At 34.6% G+C, this 24,265-nt stretch overlaps 1 protein-coding gene across 6 annotated transcripts in view; it reads right to left on the reverse strand.

Moving 5' to 3' along the window:
- Positions 1-22,893, reverse strand: part of LOC100264330 (light-mediated development protein DET1) — a 31,200-nt gene extending 8,307 nt beyond the window's left edge. Inside the window, exons 1-10 of one of the 6 annotated variants that reach the window (XM_010663245.3) lie at positions 22,597-22,853; positions 19,742-19,847; positions 16,786-17,213; positions 16,418-16,646; positions 15,456-15,614; positions 8,877-8,945; positions 8,633-8,689; positions 4,176-4,262; positions 3,918-4,082; positions 3,661-3,756 (exon numbers count right to left, since the gene is read on the reverse strand). In XM_010663245.3, coding sequence (XP_010661547.1) covers positions 3,661-3,756; positions 3,918-4,082; positions 4,176-4,262; positions 8,633-8,689; positions 8,877-8,945; positions 15,456-15,614; positions 16,418-16,646; positions 16,786-17,213; positions 19,742-19,813 — 1,362 coding nt within the window. In that variant the 5' untranslated portion in view covers positions 19,814-19,847; positions 22,597-22,853. Of the gene's footprint in view, positions 1-3,660; positions 3,757-3,917; positions 4,083-4,175; positions 4,263-8,632; positions 8,690-8,876; positions 8,946-15,455; positions 15,615-16,417; positions 16,647-16,785; positions 17,214-19,741; positions 19,848-22,596 lie in introns of all 6 variants that reach the window. The other 5 variants (XM_010663247.3, XM_010663250.3, XM_010663249.3 and 2 more) reach the window with 5 other exon arrangements.
- Between the last annotated feature and the right edge of the window lie 1,372 nt (positions 22,894-24,265).

A 24,265-nucleotide genomic window follows, 5' to 3' on the forward strand; every position in this document is an offset into this window, starting at 1 on the left:
TTAGAGACAACTTGCCATGTGGAAGAGACCATACCTATCAAGAGGAGGAAGATTAACTTCGACAAAAAAAAAAGCACTCTATCTAGCTTACTATTTACTATGTCATCATTTGTCATTTGAGAACGATAAATTGAAGACTAAAAAAGATAGAGAAGGATTTCCTTTGGGAGGGAGTAGCAATTAAAAGAAAGTCATAGTTAGTGAATTGACCAATAGTTTGCATGGACAAAAGGAGTGGGGGCTTAGGCAGTAGGAGTTTGCACCTCCTAAACAAGGCTCTTCATGGTAAATGGTGTTGGAGATTTACAATCGAGAAAGAATCCGTTTAGAAGGAGGTGATTATAGAGAAGTATGGGGAGGAAAAGGGGGAATATAGCTCTAAGGAATGAGGGAAGGGTATGGGATGGCGTTATGAAAGGCAATAAAAAATGGGTGAGGTGTGTGTAGCAATAAGATTGGATTTAGAGTGAAAAAGGGTTGAAGAGTGAAATTTTGGAAGGATAAGTGATGCTACGATGAACCCCTTAGAAGAGGCATTTCCTGCATTGTTCTCGATAGTTATTGTTAAAGATGCATGGGTAGCTGAGGTGTGGAAGTAGAATAGGGAGAGAGGTTGTTGGAACCCCAATTTTTGCAAGACAAATTCATGATTGGGAGTTGTGGGAGATGGTGGCTTTTGTTAAGAGATTACAAGAGCAAATGATAAGTAGGCATATAGAGAATAATATATTTTGGCCGATTTCAAAGAGTGGCACATTAATAGTTGAATTCCTATCTTCATCCTAATCAAATAGAAGAATAAAGACAATTTTTTTTTTTTTTATTTTATGAGAAACAACAATGTGATATATTGAATTAGAAATTAAGTGTACAATAAAATGATGAGCAATCCTCCCACAAACAAAACCTAAACATAAGGAATACCAAAAACCAAAAGGTAAATACAAAAAGCAACCTCTCCTCACTAACCCACACCATTGGAACTATACACCGCTATCCAATCAAGTTGAACCACATTAAGGGGGATATCCTTAAAAGTTATGATGCAAGAGGCTCAAAAAGAAGCAAGAAAATAAATGGTATCCCAAAGAACCTCTAAAGTCCTTGCTTTATCCTAAAAAATCCTAACATTTCTTTCTCGCTACATAACCTAAATTAAAGCAATACAAGCAATTTACCACAATACTAGGTCTCTCCTAGAGCTTCCCAATCCCTTATATATAATGGTCATCATGCCACGATACTAGGCCTCTCCTAGAAACATTCCCCTTAAGCATTGTTGGAATCCATGGGTTTTAGCGAGGGACCCCTTTTTTTTTTTTCTTTTTTTTTTTTGGCTTACAAAACTATATAGGAAAAAATATTAACATTGGATCATCTCAGAATGAGGCGCTAGAGGATGCCAAATAGATGTTACTTGTGTAAAAGAGACAAAGAAATGGTTAATCACACCCTCCTTCATTGTTCCAAAGTAGTCATGCTATGGTAGTTATGCTCTCTTTAGAGTCCAATGGGTGATGCTCTCCTTAGTCAGAGATGTTCTTGTTAATCGGCATGGGTCCTTTGTTGGAAACAAAAGGAAGAGAGCTTCAAGGACAACTCCTTTATACTTATTTTTTATCATATAGAAGGAGAGAAATAGGAGAGAGTTTGAAAACATTGAAAAAGTAGATCAAACAATCATTTATGTACAACTTTTTGGAGAGGGTTAGAATGTATATAGGAGATTGCCCACTGTTGATGATCGATTTTATTGATTGACTCAGGTCTAAGTAAGGCAAGAGTGTTGTTTTTTGTGTAGCCTATGGCCATGTTTGGCCTTTTGCTACCATGTACACAACGTGTATGCTTTGCCACCGTGTCCACTATTGTGTCTCTTTTGTCAGGTGCTATTGATATAATTGACCTTTACCCATCACAAATAAAAACATTGAGCTTGTATGAACCTCCTCGGTTCCTTTAAAGCATAAGATAGGGACTTGAGAAAAGTATCTCCACTCCTTAGAGACCAACTTGTGAGCTTAGCCTGAAATTGGCTAGATTGGGGAAAAAACAAGGTTTGTAGTTCAATTTCCTCCATCCATAACAGATTAGAGTAGAAGTTAGAACCTAAAAAATAAATAAATAAAATAAAATGAAAGAAAAGAAAAGAAAAGAGTATAGGATGGTCAAGCCATAAACTAGCATTGCAGTGAACGCCTAATGCTCCTTCCATCATCAAAGATTGGACCCTTGCGACAATTACAACCCACAAGAAGCAGATGGGCCAACCACAATGCCTTTAACCCACACCAAGATCGTGAATTGAAATAATTCTCTATTTAGATTTCCTTAGACTGATTCCCTTTCTTCTTTTAGTAACATGTCCACCTTCATCATCACCCAATAGATGATTCATCTCAATATTTGCTTGCTTACATCCTAGCATTTAGATTCTTTTTAACAAATCAGTCAAATAATTACCTCTAACAAGGAAAGATACCTTTACCTAGCGATCCGCAATCCCATCTCAAGGTTTTTATCTTAATTCCAACAAAAGGACCTTTTAACAATAAGATTTGTTGAGTTGAGTTGTGTAGAGAAATGGCATACAGTTACTCTAAACTAGCTATTTCTAGGATCAAGAAAGTTTGCAATTCTAACTACCAACCCAAATGCATTACTTGAAACTTGAAGGACACATACAGTTCGTTGAGTGAGAAACTCAACAGAATTATCTAGAAATAACAATCAGTAAAAAAGAGATTAGAAGATAACTGTAGATCTTGGGCCACCACCAACCCCCAAAGGAATTGGAGTTTACCTTTGAACTTTAAGAGACTAGATGGAAAAAATTAATCTCCTCAACTCATCTCAACAGCTATTAGCTTCCATTGTTTATGTTTTACTACTCAACCCTTGACTTTTATCTGGGATTGAGGTGAAAGAAAAGTGTAATCAGTAAATATTAGATAAAACTGGTTTTAAATCCAGGGACCAAGTTGGTTCCATGCAAAAAAGTTAAGACATATCGACATTATTATTTACAAAACACTGAGTTAGAGAGGTTTCCTTTGAATATAATGTCAGATATTAATATTTTAAGTTGATATTTTTATCAAGATGAAAAATGAATATTTTTTTTGATAGACAAAGGCAGATTGAATTAATAAATGCCTAAGAACAGGGGGCACACCCCATGTATCCAGGCAGTACACAACAAAAGCCCAACCAGGCTGCAGAAAAGAGGGAAAAGACCTAGAATAGGGAAGGCTAGTCTCCGTTAAGGGCACCCTATGAAAAATAAATATACAGTGTTAAAGTGGTTGAGTTTTGATTTACTTGGCTTAGCTGATTAGTAAATACCCAGGCTTTGATCATGTCAAATTTAATGCAAATCAACTAGAGACTTAGCCAAGTTTAGGGTTTACTTGTTGAGTTTCAAAACAGCAGCAAGGAATGCCCCCCATGAATTCATAATATGAGGCATGAACTTCGAGTATTGAGTTTACATCTAAGGTCAGTCTCCTTAAAGCCTCATCATAATACAAACCTCAAAAAGCTGTCTCACATGTAACTAGAACACAAGGAGTAGGTAGCTAGCTTGTAATGGGAGTGTAGAATTTTAATTATATTCAGTTTTAGCATGAAAGAGGAAAAAACTGAGTCTCAGAATCAAACCTTTTCATCAAACCGAAAGAGAGATTGGTCAAAATAGGGAGAAGGACTTTGTGACTGACAACTGAAAGGCAAAGAGGCCATCATCTTCTTCACAAACTGCAGAATTCATCAGCTGATTAGATAAGATTTTACAGCACAAGGCTAAATGTATTGCATGACAAGAAGAGTTATATCAGCTGTCTAACCCACATGAATTCTTCCAGAGATACATGCATAAAAATGTTTTAAAGTAATGAGGTCCTATAATTTGAGTTTACCTGTGAAAAGCTGCTAGATTTGTTTTTAATGAGTCTTAGTTGCTCAAGAGCATGAATATTATTTGAGTGAGATGATATGAAATTCATAGACAATGGATTCCTTGATGTTGCATGAAAGTGATCGCAGAAATGCTCAAACAAGAGATAAAGCTCATCTGCAGAGTTCTACATAAAGAAATAATGTGCATGTCAGAGAAATTCAAGTTCTGGTACTGGTAGAAAACATAAAACAACCAGAATATGAACCACAATGGGTACCTGATAAAATGAAATAATCTCAGTTGTCTCCATGTTATATACAGCAAAGAATGCAGGATATTGATCAGCATTTCGTGATACCTGAAGCTTAAAAAATTTTCAACCACTAGATACTTAAACACATATCCATATATATATAATATCTAAACCAAGTGCTCAACAAAAGAAGTGAAGCCTAGGCACATAGGATGGACACAAGGAGTGCCCAACACCCAAACAAGGAAAAGGCAGACCAAAACACACACACACACACTGCTCCTCAAGAAAGAGCTCAAATCAACCCTAACCTATGAGTAAAATCTGTCAGTGTAAGACTAATCCTGAAAGTTACATTCAACAAAGAATCTTCCACCATTACATACACAGTTTTCAGAAAGAAATCCATAGCTTCTGAATCAAAAAGCTCTACCTTGTAAAAATCATTGGATTCCACATTTTCAGTAAACAACAGAAGATACTCGAAGGGGTTGCCTTCCACACTTTCTGCTTGCACTTCCACTAAAATTACCATTCCAACTCAAAAGGATCTCCTTCAGCAAGAGAGGGAGGATTCCACCTTTTCAGTAAACACCAGAAGATACTCAAAGGGGTTGCCTTCCACACTTTCTGCTTGCACTTCTACTAAAATTGCCATTCCAACTCAAAAGGATCTCCTTCAACAAGAGAGGGAGGACCCATGAACTACCAAAGATGACAAAAATCAAAGCTGGTTAGCTGTGAGCCACTTCAAAATGAATAACAAGGCAGTTAGCCAACTAATCATCTTCATGCAACACCAATTAACCAAAGTCCTAGCCCTTCTCATGATTTGGTCAATTGTAAGGATCCTTTCCCACATTGCCTAAAAAGCAAAGATCTAACCTTTGGTGGCATAAAATCTACCTAAACCTCCCTCAATGGCGAGGAAGAAAGAATTTTTTAGAGAAAGGATCTTGTATAAGTACTTAACAAAGAGAAAACCATTCTTAGAAACCTCCAGAAGCAGCTTCTCCTCTCTTTTCTCACTGACCACAAACTCCAGAAAATAATATAAGGAAAAAACTCCATCTCAAGCTCCTGATCATGAACGTATTTAGTGAAGCTTGGTCTAATGGCCACACCCCTCTTCTATGTGCCCATAATCTACCAACTTTGTTGTTCATTGGCTGTGATATTGAACAAATCCAGAAAAAAAAAACCTCCAAAGAAGCCTTCACACACAAAATCTTAGACCAGTACTTCATACTTGACCATCATTTACAGATGCATTGATGTGAGAATGAAATCATTCCAACCCCTTCTAATAGCTTTCTTAGCCTTGGACAATAGGTTCTCTATTTTTTTTTTTTTTATCAATAAGTATAAGATTGCATTGCAAAGAAGTGCTAAAATAGCGACCCACAGAATTACAATATAAAGGAACTCACCCCCTTACATAAGGGCCCATACAACAAGGAAAAAAACAAAAACCTTCTCCCTTATCGCAAACACACCCAATCTATAAAATCTATTAAGGTCGAAGGACCATCTTTTATCCACAAATTGGTTTCTGACCATAGTAAATACACAAAAGAAGCTTTCAGCCTTTGAATGAATAGCACGCAATCCTCAAAAGCAAATTGAATTTCTAGCCTTCCATATGACCCAAAACAAACATAACGGTCCCACTTGCCATGCCACCTTCCTCTTCTTACCCACAAAAAAGCCCCTCCATCCTAAAAGGGTTTCCTCCACCGAAAGAGGAAAAACCCAAGAAACTCCAAAAAAAGAAAGGAGCAACATCCACACTTCCCTTGTTTTTTCACAATGAATGAGGAGGTGGTCAATTGACTCCTCACACGTTTGGCACAAAAACATCTATTTGCCAAAGCCCAACCTCTCTTTTGCAAACGATCCAAGGTTAGAACTCTTCCCCATGAAGCCTCCCACGTAAAGAAGCTTAATTTGGGCTGCACACAAGAGTTCCAAATAATCTTCGAAGGGAAAGAAACAAGAGACACCGGCTACATAGTCCTATACAAAGATTTTACCAAGAAAACCCCATCCTTTGAGTCCATCCACATCACCCCATCCTTTGGACAATAGGTTCTCTTCCCCCCTCCAGAAGGGCAACCCCTACCCTCTCCAAATATTACCACTATGACTTTTTCCACAATCTGTTCCTCTAGTTAGAAAACCTCCATAACCACTCACTTAACATAGAGTTGTTAAGGATCAACCAGCTTTTACATAAATCACCCTTCTACTTTTTGGTGCAAGCAATCAATAAATTTAACAAGGGAACCTTCCCTTCTACATCCCCTCCCACAATAGGAAGCCTCTCTGAATTTTTAAGTTTTTTGTGAACTAGCATAGATACAACAAAAAAGTATGCTAGTAAACTCAATAGAATGTTAGGATAAGCCTCAAGGGGCCTCCCATAGAAGGATACTGTTTCTTCCAAGAAGCACACCTCTAGAACCTTTCCCATCTAGGTCCACATTAATTAGGCTTTGAAAGAAGCATCTAATGGCCAACTCAAGTAACTATTTGGCAGACTACCTGCTCTGCACACCAATAAAACCACTAATGTTACATCCCACAAATCAAATAAAGCAATTGATCACTATCTGGCCCACAAAATAATAATGACATCAGCAACAAGCAAGTGGAAAATCTCGAATCCTTGCCCACATCATTCCCAAACCTAAAAGCTACTTAAGAAACAATCCCTCCTTAGCCTGCAAAATGAAGGCAACTATATATTTTCAACAGTAACACAAACAGATAAGAGAAAGGGGGGCCGTCTTGGTGTAACCTTCTGGAGCTTTGCAAGAAACCTGAAGGAGCAGCATCAAGAATCTAATTGAGGATATGGAAAATTTAATTAACATTATCTACTTTTGCATAAAGCTCCTCTTTTCCAACACCATGACCCAAAAAAAGAAGATGACAATATACATGACCATATTCCTTTTTTATGTGCAAGTTGGAGGCATCAATAATTTTATTTTATTTTTGGATAGGTTGGAGGTATCAACAATTTGTCTTCCCTCCAGAAAGACATTTTAAAAATCAAAGACCACTTTTCCAATCATCTTTTTCCTTCTCATTGGGCAGCACTTCTCTTTTTAATGGGCACCATTTTTCCAATGGCCTTATTTCAACTTGCTTGCTAGGACCTTGACCAAGTTCATATCCTATTCCCTTTTTTTTGCTAAGAACATCCTCTTTCCTTATTTATTTATTTATTTTGTTGTGTATCTTAGGTGAACAGTAAAGAAAGCCTCCTTATAGAGGGCTTGAGCCATTAGTGAGGTACCACTCTAGGAAATGCTAGAATTCTAACCTTTTGTTAGGACCTACAGCCCACAAGGTAGTCTCAAATAGACAGTTTTTATGAGGTGTAGGCCCCCTAAAAGGTAATACAGTGTGCAAATGTTTTCTTAGACCATATGGACATTGGCCATCGAGCGTAAATGTAGAAGGGAGCTTCATTGCAAGACCCACCCATTAAACGGTGACACTCTTTTTGTGTCAGTCTTAGAGATCCAATGGTGCTAAGTAGAAGGGTCATTACTCAATGGATAAAAGTTGCTCTAGAAATAACATGTTAATCCTCCCCACAAACTCACATTGACTGTCATCTTGATGTTGTAGCATTCAAACTTCTCTCAAAAGAACCAAAAACATGAAAATCGATTAGAAAACTCACCACCTCTCCTCCTAGTTAATCTCCCAAAAGTCAAGGTCCCTGTCAGAACCATCAATCATTATATATTACTAGAATCCCCAACTACAATATAAAGCTTGTTCCATTCAACATGCTGAGTATTTAAAATCTCCATATTTCATAGAAATGAATCTAACACAAGATGATAACCTCCCTTAGCCCATTCTACCTGTTCAGGTGCTTATCCCTTAAATACTCCCAGTCTCCCACAACTAATATGAGTATTATTTTAAAAAACTGTCAAGGCATATGTGTTACAAAACATTACCCAATTAGCAATTTGCTGATGAGTTCCTAGGATCATCAAACTAACACCACCCAGATGTGCAACAAGTGGTTAAATAGTTAAAATTTGTGGGAAGAATATGGAATGGGATGCTCATTTTTCAGAGTGGATCATCAATCAAATCTACAAACAAGAAGTTCAAGGAGTAGCAGATGATGTAAAGCACCATTATAGACTAAAAAATTATAAAAATACCAAAACCATGGTCAAATTTGGAAAAAGGGAGTCGATTTTCTGGCAACCTCAAATTGTGAGTTCAACCACATCCAATATGCAGTGGAGACTTAGCCCCAAGAAGGTTGATCCATTTTTCAGTTGATTGGTCAAGAAAAAAAGAATGGAAGTTTATATATGCGAGTACGCATGCACATACATGCACCTACATATATGCATGTATGTATGTGAGTACAGAATTGGGGGTGCATCCAATTTCTGATCCCCTTGAATTTTACCGTAGTGCTAAATAAGAAGAAACCTCACCCCTCCATCTACACTACCAAACTTGATCAACAAATGATGCCGGTCCAAGAATTGTGCCTGTCCAGAGAAGTGTATAAATAACCTGTTACACACCATTGAAAGGTGTAGTAAAACTTGAATAATATAATCACAATGAGAAAGGACACACACACACAATAAGACATGCAAGTCTCATGTCTAATTTTGTGCAAGAGGCTATTAGAGTGTATAAAACATGTAAAAGAATAAAGACACATCTTCCTACCTTCCAAACAATCAAGTCAACATAATCTTGAAAACGAAAATAAAACTTCTTCTTCAAGCATTGCATCCTCTGAATAAAACAAAAAGCAGAAAAATTAAGCCAAGAAATTCTGGAGTAAATTTTGAAAATTCATCTTGATTACTTACTCTCATCATTGCCTTTTAAAAATTACTGTGAATTCATCATGTGGAATTTGAAAGAAAAACTCAAGAAGCTAAGGGGAAAATAATATGAGATACAACAAATTATATGGTAAATCAAGCATATAATATGGAACAACTGACAAAAATTTGTTAAAGTATAATATTAAGGGTATTTGTATCCCATATGAAAAGGGGTAACTTTCTAAAATTTTATATTGTATTTTATTAATATATGAAAAGTGATCCATTTAGTAATAGGCAGTAACCTTACAATTTTTTACTTCAATTTGTCCCCTTTTTCAACATAGTATCAAAGCAAGTTCAACATGTTCTTTATCATAAATCTGAGCAGCCATCTCTACAAACCTAACCCTGGAAGCCATAATCCCAAACCCAAGTTGCTACAACCCTTAAAATGTTTTGTCATAAAGCAACTTGCTTTAAGGCTCAAGTAAAAAGAACAAACAAGCATCCACAAAGAGCTTAGAGAGCCAACCTTTCTAAAAAAATTTATATGCCTTTTACTAGTTTACTTTTGTTGTCAGCATATACTTTGGCATTTCTTGTTGGCAAGTAGTTTACTTTTGGTGTTAGTGCTTAAAAAGTGGAGGTAGGCTCTCTCTAAGCTGTTTGATGTATATCTTAACCCTTTTTTGTCTCAATCACAAACAAGCAAACAAAGCTGTCTGATTTTGTTTGCTTCATTGACAAAGTGGCCAATGAAAACATGGATAATCACTAAAGGAAAGTGCAAAAGAAATTGAAAAATAAATAAATGGACTAACAAAAAAAAAAAAAAGGAACAAGAAAATTTTTTGGAACCTCTATGCTACTTTAGTTTTACATTGGAAAAAACAATCTAAATTGTCTGATTTAGTTTGCCTCTTACAATGTGGCAAATGTAGGCATCATAAATTCCAATTATCTGAATGAACACAAAATAAAAGAAAATTAAATAAACAAATAGACAAATTTAGAGAGGGTCGGGGGGAGGGATGGGATGGGGTGGTGATGGTGTTAGGAAAAAAAATTCAATTAAAAAGAAGAAAGGATTCTACTATAACAAATGCCAAGGAGACCTCTTGCAATAGGAATAAGCAAACCAAAAAGAAAGAAGGGAAGAAGAAAACTACAAGAGACATTAGAGGGAACCACAAAAAAGATATAAGATGCATATTGTTGCTATTATGAGGGCTTATGGTCCATGGAAAAAGAAAAATGACCTAATATGACTCAATTATTTAATTGAAGTCAATAAGTAAATTAAGCATGCTTGATAAAATAACTTAATGTCAAAACTTAAAATTAAAAATAGCTTTAAGTATTAAGTCAAAATAATTAACTTATTTGAATCTCAAATCTTTTTTGCTTTATTTCCCTACGTCTAGTGAGAGTCTATTTTGTATCTATGACCAAAGTTTTTAAAGGCGAAAGCGTAAGGCGAGGCGTTTTTGTGTTCGTGAGGCAAGGCGTAAGCCTCGAGGCGTTGAGGCGTAAGCTTTTTGAGCCTCACATTATATAATTAATTAATATTTTTAAATATATAAAATAAAATAGCATAAATAAAAACATGAAAACAATTCATTAAAAATCATAAAAAAAAAAACATACTAGTACCCTACTTTCACAAAAAAACCATAACAAAGTCATAAAATAGATTCTAAATTCAACTATACTAATAGTTTCAAACTTTAACAAAAAGCCATAACTAAGTCATGAAATAGAAAATAGAGTCAACCATAATAATAGTTCTAAACTTTTACAAAAAATCCATAACTAAGTCATGAAATAACAACTAGAGTCAATTGTTTCAACTTAAATCCTCATCTCCAAGGTCATCATCATCCTCATCCAATGTATCAATAGTAGGAAAATGTCCACTATCATGTATCCCCATTTCATGTAAATCTTCATCTTCATCAATTGGTGTCAAATTCAACTCCTTCTCTTTGCCTTTGCCTCCACTTGTACCTAGCATAAAGAATTAATTAAGTGTAAATATTATAAGTTTTTTTATTAAATTTAATCAAATTTATGACTTCAATTTTTGAGTACTTACTTGGTACTTCATTATGTTTCCTTTTGTAGGAATGTGAAGAAACCATGTGATCCGATGATGCTTCAGTCTCTTGGGAGTTGGATGACACAGCTCTAATGGCATCAACACTGAATAACTCATTATCTTGAAGCCAACAAAGATCAAGGGGGAGGAGGGGATCTTCTTTCTCCGCAATCCATTCATCATCTGAATCAATCTCCTCTACCAAAATCGGATCAACATTTTGTTTCCTTTGTAGACTTCGCTCTCTCAATCTAGTGTTGTATCTTACATACACTAGAGCATTCAACCTTTGATGTTCAAGTCTATTTCTTTTTTTTGTATGGATCTACAAATAATAAAAGAAACAAATTTATGTGTTAAAATGAAATAAGGTTCTCTAACATTGAAATAGAAATATATGTATAAAAATTTATAAAAATAGAAGTATTACCGACTCAAATGTGCTCCAATTTCTTTCACATCCCGAAGCACTACAAGTAAGGCTAAGGACTCGAATAGCAAACTTTTGCAACTCCAGTGTTGAACCCCCAAAACGCATCCACCAACTTGTAGGACTTCTTAATGTTCAAGAATCAATTGCAATACGACTCCCAAATTCACCCATTGCTTGGTTATATGAGTCCAACTGAATGTCAGCTTTTAAACGTTCTTGATAATCCAACATCCTATCCATGCATTCAAATAATTCCTTCCTCACCTCATCAGCATTAGAGAACTTATCTCCATACCACAATTGAGGATTAAGATAATAACTCGCTGCATGTAAAGGTCGATGAAGTTGCGGCGTCCATCTTGCATTAATTTTTCTCCAAATTGGGCCATATTTTCTCTCCACACCCCAACAATTAAATGCAATCTTCTCCTTAGGTAAATCCATCAACTCATAAATATAACCCATGGCTGGTCTTTCCTTTGAATCAACCTCTCTCAAGACACTAACTAATGGAACAGTAATCTTTATGCAAAAAGCAACATGAGGCCAAAAATTTGGATCAAACAACACTGTACTTCGAGTTTTCACACCTTCTACCTTTTTAGCTCATGTGCTTGAACACCATTTTTTTGAGGAGAACATTGTTATAAGAGCTTGCTTTTGCTTATAAAGACTTTGGAGAGTAAGAAATGCAGTAGCAAATCATGTAATTACTAGACGAAGAAGTTCATGATTTTTTGTAAATGTTCTCATCAAGCTAAGAACCCAAGTATGCCCATATATGAACTTCACTACTTGCCTAGCTCGAGATAGTGTAGTCGCGTGAACATTTAGCTTTCCAATATCCTCCAACATCAAATCAATACAATGAGCAGCACAAGGAGTTCACCACAATTTTCTCCTTTTTTCCATAAGCCTCATTCCAGCATTCACATAATTAGAGGCATTATCAGTGATGACTTGCACAACATTCTCCTCTCCAATTTCTTCAACCATCTCATTAAGATATTTGGACATCAATTCCCCATTTTTTATTATATTAGAAGCATCAATTGATTTCATAAACCAAGTGCAAGCAGGACCATTCATGAAAAAATTGATAAGACACCTACTCTTTCCATCTGTCCAACCATCTGACATAATTGAACATCCATATTGTTTCCAAGCTTTTTTGTGATCTTCCATAATGATACTTGGGTCATTCACCTTTTCTTTAAGAATCCATGTCCTCAATTTATGCATAGATGGAGGCTTAAACCCGAGCCCAAAATCTGCAACAGCATCTACCATAGGAAACCAATAAGGATCATTCACAGTGTTGAATGGGAGACCTTTTGAATATATAAACCTACCAATTTTTCTACACACTTCCTTCCTTTCTTCTTGCTTCCACTTTGAATTCAAAGTAGTTTGTCTAGGTTGTGAAGTGGTAAATTTATCCATGGGTCCCCTAGGAATAGGTTCCCCACTCCCACTCCCACTCCCTAATGTCCCTATTGTTTTAGACAAGGCACTCTCATGCATTGAAGTTGGACCCATACCAATTTCTTGGAGCAATTCATTTCTTTTCGTTTTTTGATCCTTAAAATTGGCCAATGCCTCTTTGCATTCCAATCTAGCATCTTCAGTAACTTTGTTGCATTGTTTCATACCATGATGAGTTTCAGCTAAGTAATGCTTGAGTCTATTCACCCCTCCCATGCATCTTTGATTGAAAAATTTACATCTTAAATATTGCTCCCCGGCAACTTCAATAACATACTTCCACACAAAATCTTTTCTTGAATTTTTCGAATCGGAAGAACTCATTCTAAAAAAAAAACACCAATAATAATATTCAAATTTCTATATAACAATATAATTGACTAAAAAATAATAACAAGACATAATTGAAAGGAATTTAAAAATGAAATACAAAATTTAATTGGTTTTAATTTAAAAATACCAATATTTTTTTTAGAAGAATTTAAAAATTATACACATAAATTTTAATTGGAATTTAATGATGAAATAAAGAAAATTTGGGTGAAAAATAAAAAATTAATTTTAAGCAGCCAATTTACTAGAATATTTAGAAAATAAAAATGGATGAAGGGAGAAACGGCTTACTGGCTGAGACTGAGAGCATGGTCAAAATTATTGGATGAGAGCTTGGTCAAATAATTTAAATATATATAGTTATATGCATATATATTGGATGAAGAGGCATTTGATTAAAAATAAAATAAAAATTGATGAAGAGGGAGACCAACCGATTGCCAAGCGAGAGACCAGCCTTTGTGTCAAGTCTGTTGACTGCCATGGAAGATGGAGAAAACCATGGAAGATGGAGAAAAAGATGAAGAGATGAAGCCGAGAGAGGGAAGCATCGGAGACGAAGAAAGGGAGATCGCTAAATCGCGACATACCTGGAGATGAACGAGAGGGATCGCCGCCAGAGAAGATCCTCTGGGATTGGTCGCCGCCTGAGGTTGAGCACCCCATCGCCGCTTCAGGTAAGTTTTCCTTTTGGAGTTTTTCTCCCAATTTCTGTTTGCCTTCAATCAGGACTCGGGTTTTGCTTTAGGGATTAGTTAAGGTTTTTTTTTTTAATTTCTTCATGGCCACATCAGCTTCTACAAAGCGTGCGCCTTCTTCTCGGAGCGTAAAAGGTGCGATCAAAGCGCGCCTCAAACACGCCTCACTGGAAAAGGCGTACGCCTTTCAGGAGTTGCGTTTTATTATTTACGCGTCAAGGCGTTTTTGCCCTGCCTCGCCCTAAGGTGCGCTTCAAGGCGCACCTGAGATATGCCTTTGAAAACTTTGTCTATGACTCCACATCTATGACTTATTTTTTATAGTAAATATTTTAAAATTATTTTTTTATAGGCAAAAAATAATATTAGTAGTAGCACCTAATCAAAAGAAGGCACACCAAAGCACACAGAGAGTCTACAAAGGTGCCATAAAAGCAATAAGATTGAGAGATTAACAAAAAACACCTATGTATCATCAACAAGAGTCCAACCAATCAACAAAATACAGCATGGACCTAGATGCACCCTTTAAAGACTTTTTGCCCAGAGCTAGAGAGAGCATAGAAAAAAAAATTTGAGAGTTTGAACTGGTTGTTTTATTTTGTAGTTATTTTGTGTTTACAATACTTTTAATATGAATGTTTAACAAACAAATTTATTACTTAAGATTAATAAAAGTAAATATTAGTTAAAATAATGAGGAGAAATATGTAAAGTCAATAGTTTAGAAAAAAAAATTAACTTTACCACACAACCTTAATCTTTTAAAGTAAAAAATCAAGAAATAAATTTTAAGTTAACCACTTTAGCATGATTTAACTTAAAGTCAACTTAAGTTGTTAAGCAATAAGTATTAAATTTTAGTAAACACCATCTAAGTCTCTTCCAATCAGAAACAATGCATCTGCTTCAGGCTAACCAGATGCAAGCAGGAAATGGGCTTTTCTTTTTTTTTACTTAGCTTATACTTTATACTACTCATTTTCCAGCATTATATCTTCCTAGTCAAATGGAGTAATAAAGTGACCAGATAAAAAGATGCAAATCTTTACAGTGGCATTAGTTCCATATACATGCCAAGCTACCACTAAGCAGGTAATATACATGTAGCAAGAAAAACTGGAGCATAAGGATAGAATATATGTCAACTAAACTTCAAGAATAGCTGGAAGATGTTTTCTAACAGAAGCAAGGGGGGGAAAAAAGGTGATATCAAATATAACCAGGTTAATCAAATATTGTTCTTCATGTAGGATACAGCTAAAAATCAACCTTATATTGCATTGATGAAATGCAAGGAAGCAATAGAAAATAGCCTTTGTCTAGACAAAAATGATTTTTGAATCATGTCTACAATGACACAAGTTAACTACTGAAGCTGTCATGGACAGAAATAAACAAGCATCTGAGATTCAAAGAACCAACCAAGGTTTTATCTGTTTCCTCATTTGATATGCTTCGGAATATAAACGAAAGCAACCGCTGTTTGATACCACTCAGAAAAGAATTGTTCATATTAATCTGGTTATGATCCAAACCATTCTCAACATGATTCCGAGGCAACTGATGCGGGCCAGCCACACGCTGCAACCAATGGCTAAATTGTCAGATGAGTGTCCCATGCTCAAAAAAGACCTTAATTAATATATTGAATTGATTGTAGGTGATAAAATCATGGAAAAAAAATACATGGCAATTACAAAAGCAATAATTTGGGGTTTTTATTTCTTGTTTATTTTGTAATTTGTGGAAAGGAAATCCGTCTCAATAAGGAGCAGTATCTTCCATGCAATTAAAGATCTGTCATGTTTAACAAGCACGAGGTTGTCTACACAATAAGCATTATGAATGGTTTAAAGCATTAACAAAAAAACATATTGATCTGACCAATCTAAACCTAGGACAAAGTAAAATGTAAATCAATTAATTGGCAACCAACCAAACATGGCAAACTTATCTCCAGATAATCACTCAAGTCAATACAAAACAAAGAATCATATAAAAATATGAAACAGTAAATTAGTAAGTTATATTTTCCGGCCTGCAAGTTCTCCCTGCCCATCTGGGAGGAGCTATAATTTGATTCTTATTTGGAATCTTAAGACAACATAAGTTACGCTGCATTTGATTTAAGCAATAGGCACATGAGTAGCAGGATTAAGCACAAAAGCAGGGAAACAGTTTTAATTTCATCATGTACTTAGTGTTATTTTTAATATCTAAAAAAATTAAGATATGGATAGCTAATAGAAGACTGAGTTCACAATAATTTACAAACTCAAGTGGGTTCCATTGATATACCAATTAGATTTTACAATGGATGGCACTTGCTAGGTTTTCAAGAAGCACTTTTATATGGTTTTTAGACAGCTAAACAATATACTTGCCTGAGCATTGGAATTAAGAAAAAGTTCATCATCTTCACGGCAAAATGTCCCAATAGCTCGTACATCAACAAGATTTCCAGAGTCCCTAATTTGGAGAATGTGTATTGTTTGATAGCGGAGGGACACGATAGCCAGTAAATCATCATACAAGAAAACACCCATACTATGGGTCAAATTGACAAAATCGTTGTGGAAAACCCTCTCATCTAGTCTAAATCCATCTTCCAATCTAATTTCAACAAAGGAAATCAGAATGTAAAGTAGACCATGAACAAAAACCTTCTAGAAAAAGTTTCAAAACCTCTACATTCTAAAATTATTAAAAAAAAAAATGTCAAGAATGACTATGAAAAGCTAAAAATGCACACCTCAAAAGATGGAAAGTTATCTTTTCTATTGATGGGATTCCCTGAACTGCTCCTCCCGTAGCAGGTGCATCATGAATTTGTGCAGTAGAAGTTGCAAACAGTCCAAATTGGTTACTCTCCATGTAAAGGAAGAAGTCCTTGCATATAAACTCATTGCTGGAAGCAAGTGATACACAGTATAGCTGGGTGAAGAAGCTTTCAAACCTCTTTGCTTTCAAGGGAAGATCATAAGAATCACAGTCTTCCTCTTTGCATGAAAATGATAGCCATGTTGGTCTGTAAACAATCAAATCCTGATTATTTCTGCTGAAACTAATGAGGTATTGACCGTCATCAGTAAACTTTCGGAATGAATGATCCGGGCATTCAACATCATATATAGTGCAACTTGGGACTAGATTCTCATAAAATCGCCTTGCACAATGAACCTGCAACCACCAAATTATCACTCAAGATTCTCTCGTCGAGGTGTAATAGAATAAAATTTGATAAAATGTCATAGAAACCCTTTTCATTAATAAGTGAAAAAGAAAATGCCAAATCTAACAAAACCAGCACCATTTGTTTACTTCTGATCCATGAAAGAAGAAAGAAAAAGATTTTTTTGAAGACACAATTTTAGTTTCTTCTTCCTTTTCTTAGTTATTTTTTAATAGGAAACGTATACAATTGGAGAATGGATATAAATACAACTTAAAGGATAAAGAGTTCTTCATGAAGAGAAGCAAACAAGAATAATATAGGAGACCCAAAACCCTACTAGAAAGCACCCAAAACATTTTTTGGAGGAGACTCTCACAAAATTGTTCCATCATGGATTTTCCCCTGTTACCACTGAAAGCGTGGCTAAAAACCAACGTGTGTCACTTCCTTAAGCCAAGATAAAGATTTCATCCGTAATCCTCCAACCCTATCTGATAGCTTTCCAAAGAGGAATCACTTCCTTGCATCCATTTTTTGTTAATCAGAAACACTTCCTTATCTCCTCAGTGCACTGGTTTCTAATTCTCAATTCTCCATTTCTTTCATCCAAGCAAATAGTGGTCCATTTAACAAGGTTCAAAATTTTCCCAAAAGATGGACCCCCATAGAAAATCTTTGGATTTTTTTGGATCTTTCCCTTATTGCTAAAAGAATGAGAACTAAGACAAAGTACATCAACAAACTAGAGAAGGCGCTTCTGATGAAAGTCTTCATCTCATGAACCGCTCCTCCATTGAAGTCCACACAAAACAAGATTTATAAACAAGACCCGAAAAGAAGGCCTAAATAGGTAGTAGATTGTCTACCCACTCTACAGCCAAACATCAAGGTCAACCTCTCCACTTCCGCCACCTTTCCTACCTCAATAAGCTAACTCTTCTGCAGATTAATAACCAAACATCAATTCAAAAAGAGGACCCACCTAAAATACAACTGCCTTTAGCACTACCTTCACAGAAAATAAGAGGGTATTCGGTAAATCAACTTAATGATTTAATATGACTTAATACCTTAATTTAAGTCAATAAGTGGATTTAAGCATGTTTGGTAAAATAACTTAGTATCACAACTTAAAGTTAAAAATAACTTTAAGTATAAAATTAAAATGGTAAACTTATTTTTAATCTTAAATCTCTTTTGCCTCATTTGTCCATATTTAGTGAGAATATATTTTACAATCATCACTTTACATTCACAACTCATCTTTTATAGTAAATATTTTTGTAACTATCTTATGCATCTATAGTACTTTAAATATGGATGTTTAACAAATAAATTTATTGCTTAAGATTAGTGAAAATATAAATATTAATTAAAATTAATGAGGGTAAATAAGTCACTTTGATGATTATCCATAACAAATAAATTTATTGCTTAAGATTAGTCAATGTATAAATATTAATTAAAATTAATGGGGGTAAATATGTCAATTTGATGATTTAGAATAAATTTTAAGTTAACTTCATCAAGCAACTTTAATACTTAAAATAAGGATTAAGTAATAAGTTTTAAATCAACAACTTAAGAATAATTTAACTTAAAGTTAACTCAAGTCATTAAGCAATAAGTATTAAGTTTTATCAAACACCCTCTAAGTATGAAATCTTCTTTAAGATGTGAAACCTTCACACCCTTCTCCCCTTCCACCACCACCTTACAATCATAAATGCACTCCTCAGAATTTAAATGATAAGAACATTGTTGTCAAAATGATCCAAATTCATAGAGGCATGTTCAATCAATATCAAAACTACCACACTTGACTAAATATGGAGACTAAGAGGGCATTTGTTTTTTTAGCTTTTTGCTAAAAGCAATTTGCTTTCAAACTTTAGATTGTTTGTTTTTTTACTTTTTCATAATTTGTTATAAACTTTTGGTTGAATAGAAAAAACCAAAATATTTGGCTTTTTCTAAATGGAGAAAGTAACATGTTGATTTTTCTTTACTTTTTAATGTTTAATAGAAATAAAATATTAAAAAACAAACAACCTAATCCTTAACACTATTAAACATTAAATTTCTATTTAGAATTAAGTAAAAAAACAAACACCACCTAAGAAACATAGCCAACTATTAGAGCAATTAGTAGAAAGCTAAAGTTGATTTATTGCTTAAATGGAAAACATTGAAAGAAAATAGACAAGAGGTATCAAAGTTGGTTGGTTGCTAGTAAGGAGAGGGCATGGTTTTTTTGTGTATCCCTCTTCTTTTTTGGCCTTAGGTGCCTTGCATACATCATGTATACTTTTATGTGCCCTTCTTTAGGTGCTTTTCATACAATTGCTTTTACCTATCAAAAAAAGGAATCAAAGTTAATGCAAAACCACAGTTCAATCATGCAAATACTTCCCATCCATAAAGCAAGAAATTTTGAAGTTTAGATTACTAAAAAAACAGAGGGGAAAAAACAAAGGAACAGATGACCTGGAAGGTTGCAAGAGGAAACAATAGAAAAGAAGAAAAGTCATACACTGGTGCCAGGTGCAGGTGTGCAAATCTGCCGTTGGAAAATCCTAGCAACGACATTGTTGCTTCTAAACATCAGTGCTGATGCATAACCTCAATTAATCTTCCTCCTGAAACCAATGTGTAAGATTGGAAATAAAATAATCATGTTTGACTAAGCGATATGGTATAATACATCACATAGATTCCAAGAATGTTGCCTTTCACAAAATAAGAAGTGAACACCATTGTTCATGTATGTTTCTCTCAACAGCAAAGAAGATTTGGGAAGCCATTCAACAAACTTACTCTAAAGTGAGAGATGCTACCCAGATTTTTGAACTCAAAACCAAGGTTCATAACACTAAGCAAGGTACTCTTTCCATAACTGAATAATACATTATTATTATTAAAGGTTTCGGGCTTGAGCCAGATCATTACCATAATTATAAGATGACATGCAGTAAAGATGCAGCAATACATCACTAGTTAATTAAGAAAAAAAGGCTCTTTGATTTCTTAGCTGGCTTGAGTGTGAAATTTTATTAGGTTAGGGTCCAAATTCTTGGGAGAGAGGCTCTCATAAAGAGCACATTGACTAGTATGCCCATTTATCAAATATCTCTTTTCCGGATGTCCAAGATTGTTGCTAGAAGGTTAGAAAAATTGCAAAAAGACTTCCTTTGGGGAGGGGGAAACTTGGAGAGGAAAGCTCATCTAGTTAATTGGGAGGTGGTTTGTGCGGATAAGGATAAGGGTGGGTTAGGCTTAAGGAAGCTAGCTCTTTTGAGCAAAGCCTTGCTTGGTAAATGGATATGGAGATTTGTTTGTGATAAAGACAATCTTTGGAAGCAGGTGATCCTGGCGAAATATGGGCAAGAGGGTCTTGGTTGGAAGACAAAGAAGGTTAATGGGGCGTTTGGAGTAGGGGGTTTGGAAGGAGATCTTGAAGGAAACTGATTGGTGTTGGGATAATATGGTGCTCATAGCTGGGAATGGCACCAAAATCAGATTCTGGACTGATGTTTGATGCGCTGGTACAACGCTGTCCCAAAGCTTCCCTCATCTCTTTGCCATGGCTGTACATAGGAATGCTACGGTGGAGGAGATGTGGGACCATAATTTCGGTCAAGGAGGTTGGAATCTAAGTTTTTTGAAGGATTTTAATGATTGGGAGTTGGATATGGTAGGGGACTTGCTCCATGTCTTGAGGGGTCACAGGCCTTCTTTGGAGGAAGACTCGGTTTCTTGGAAGGGAGGAAGAAACGATCAGTTTAGAGTCAAGGAAGCGTACAGCTTGTTGGCCAACCCCATTGACACCGTTTTTCCGAAAAGTTGCATTTGGGTGGATAGAGTTCCAACCAAAGTCGCATTCTTTGCTCGGAAGGCTACGTGGGGGAAGGTGCTTACTCTTAACAGGCTCCAGAAAAGAGGGTGGCAGCTCCCTAATTGTTGTTTTTTGTGTGGTTGTGAAGAAAAATCTGTAAATCATATTCTTATACACTGTATAGTGGTCAGAGTCCTATGGGATATCGTCCTTGGGTTATTAGGTGTTAAGTGGGTCTTTCCAGAAACTGTAAAGGAGGTCTTAATTAGCTAGAGGGGCCCCTTTGTAGGAAAAAAAAGGAAAAAGATATGGAAATCCATCCCATTGGGCATTTTTTGGACGGTTTGGAAGAAGAGGAATAGATTAGCCTTTAGGGGGGGTGTTAGATATTCAGAAACTCAATAATTATTTTGTTTGTAATTTATGGAGCTGGACTAGATTGTACATTGGAGAGGAGTCTCTCTCCCTTTTAGACTTTCTAGAGTGGTTAGCGTCCACTTAAGGGGTGGTGAGGTTTTTTTGGCTTTCTTTTTAGCTTGTGAGGCCTTAGCTGTCTTGTATACCCCCTATATGTTGTGTGGCTTTTGGCCTCTGGTTTAATACATTCCTGGCTTACTTATCAAAAAAAAAAAAAATTCTTGGGAGAAAGGCCTTACTTTCCTAAATGAAGCCTTTGCAATAATTAGGGGGGTGGGGAAGAAGGACGAAGGAAATGTTATGCTCGAAAGTAATAACAATCCTGAGGAAGGTACTGCCTTGGTTGTTTCTAAGCCGCATGGAGCTGAAGGGACTGTTGTTGCCGTCACTGCGAATGCTGGAAACTTAGGGAGGAGTGAAGTTGAAAGTATAAAAACTCCCAATAAAGAAACAGATTTAACACTAAACAACTTCAGATATTGATAAGAATAAGCAATTTAAGACTTTTATGATTCAACATTAATAAAAAAAACAAATAGACTAAATCAAAATGAAACACTTAATGACATTAACCTCTACTCGGATTTAAATTAAATTCAGGTCCATTTAGATTTCAATAAAAATGCCATCCTATGGGTCTTTTCAGTACATTGCTTTGCTGGATGTATATAACATAATTTGGCATTGTCCACCATCCAATTTCAATGTCACTGAAAACAGAACAAAAACCCATAGCTTACTAAAAGAATCATTTAGACATACAAGTTTTAGTAAATTATGAACAAAAGCTCCAGTTTTCAGAAATCGTTATCAAGAACAGAAGCGTTTCAGGGGGAAAAAAAGGCAACCCTAGTTCTTGAGCTCAGTTCAGAACATTTGCCTTTTCAGCTTCATTTTGAGAGATGAAGTTTAAAATGTATAATCTCATCTCAGAAATCAAACAAAAGCAAAATCGCGAGAAACCTTATCAAAAAAAAAAAAAAATCGCCAGAAACCCTAAATGATAAGCCGTGGATCGCGTCACAAGTGGCCAGGATAGCAGAAGAAACTCTTATCCGCTTCCAATGTAAAATCAACGATGCTTGAGCCTAATAGAACTAAAAATCAAATAACAAACACCAAAAAGAAGAGCATACCAGTGACGGATTTGAACAAACGAACAACAGACAGATTCGCTACTAAAGCCCTAACATTATTGCCCTCTTCTTTCTCATTCCAAGCCCGTCGTCCTCTTCACAGTCTTGGCAGAGGGATCTTCGTCTATTTGCTCTCGAATCCAAAGCCCTACAGTATCGTTCCAAACACAGGGAATCGCCCGGACAATTTCCGGGTCACAATTGCCCCACGACAAAAATGGAAAACCCGTTTGACTGCGAATGTCAATTTTCTTGTTCTCAGAAGTGGGCCCAGCACATCTTTATAAGTTAGTCTAAATCCCATTGTCCAGGACTCCAGATGGCCCACTTAATATTTTCGGTAAAAATTGAGGCACCACATTAAGTACGGTGAGCCGCAGCACACCTTATCTAATTCTGCAATAAAAGAGCGCAAGAACCGTGTTTTTAACCTTTGATTCATATAACTTCCATAATCAATAAAAATTATATAAGATATTAAAATATCAATATATCCTTTAAATTTTTATATATTACATTTTAAGGATATAAAATAGTGACTAAAATACCCAATGACCTTTCACATAAACTTTTTTTGTCTTTATTGTGCTACTATTCATGCAACCATAATAATTCTATTTTAACAATTTGGATTTTTTATTGTTTTTAAAAAAAAATTATAAATAATTGAAAATCAAAATTATTTTCTATTTTAAATTATAAATAAAGAAAAATTATGTTCAAAAACTATTTTAAAAAATACTTTCTAAAAAATTGTAATATGATTTATATTTTTTATATTTTCTTTTTGAAAAAACATTTAATTAAAAAAAGAAAACTATTTTTAAAAATCAAATTGAAAACCTTGTTTAATACTATTTTTTATATGAAAATAATAAAAATAATTAAATTTCATTCATTGATTATCCATTTTTATTTTTTTCCATTAGTTATTTTAATAATAAAATAAAAAAATAAAAAAATATAGTGTGTTTACAATTAAACAAATAAATTGATCAATTATGTGTTTTTTGTGGGACTATCCTTTACATTAAAAATAATTAAATAATTAAATTATATATATTTATTACTCTTTTTAATTTCATTTTCTTTATTTATTTTTTGTCAAATATAAATTTTTAATATATCCATAATTAACAAAGTAATAAATCAATTATGCACATTTTAATCTATTAAAATAAATTAATTTCTAATTTAAATAAATAAAATTAAATAAGTAAATAAATTTAGGGTTATTTATATTTTTTTAACATATTTTTTATGGTTAAATAAAATTTTTATTTTTTTTCTTTAATTCCAAAAATAAAATGAAATAAATAAATAAATTTGGTATTTTCTAACTGATCTTCTATTCATATTTATTGTGGTTAAATATATTTTTTATTCTTTTTTCTTTATTTCCAAAAATAAAATGAAATAGATAAATAAACTTGGCTTAAATAATAGTTTTTAAGTAATTTATTTGTCTTATTTTTAATTACATTTTGCATTTAAAATACAATAAAATAACATTTTATTTGTTTTAAATATTTTAAATGTCAAACTATTGGGAACATAGTTTATACAATCATGTGGATATAATTTATACATACATATATATATGAAATTTATACCATTATACAGGGTTATTACACTAATTATACATGGGGTGTATGAAACTGTACATTTT

Source organism: Vitis vinifera, chromosome 15 (assembly GCF_030704535.1).
Source record: "Vitis vinifera cultivar Pinot Noir 40024 chromosome 15, ASM3070453v1".
Classification (NCBI taxonomy): Eukaryota; Viridiplantae; Streptophyta; class Magnoliopsida; order Vitales; family Vitaceae; genus Vitis; species Vitis vinifera.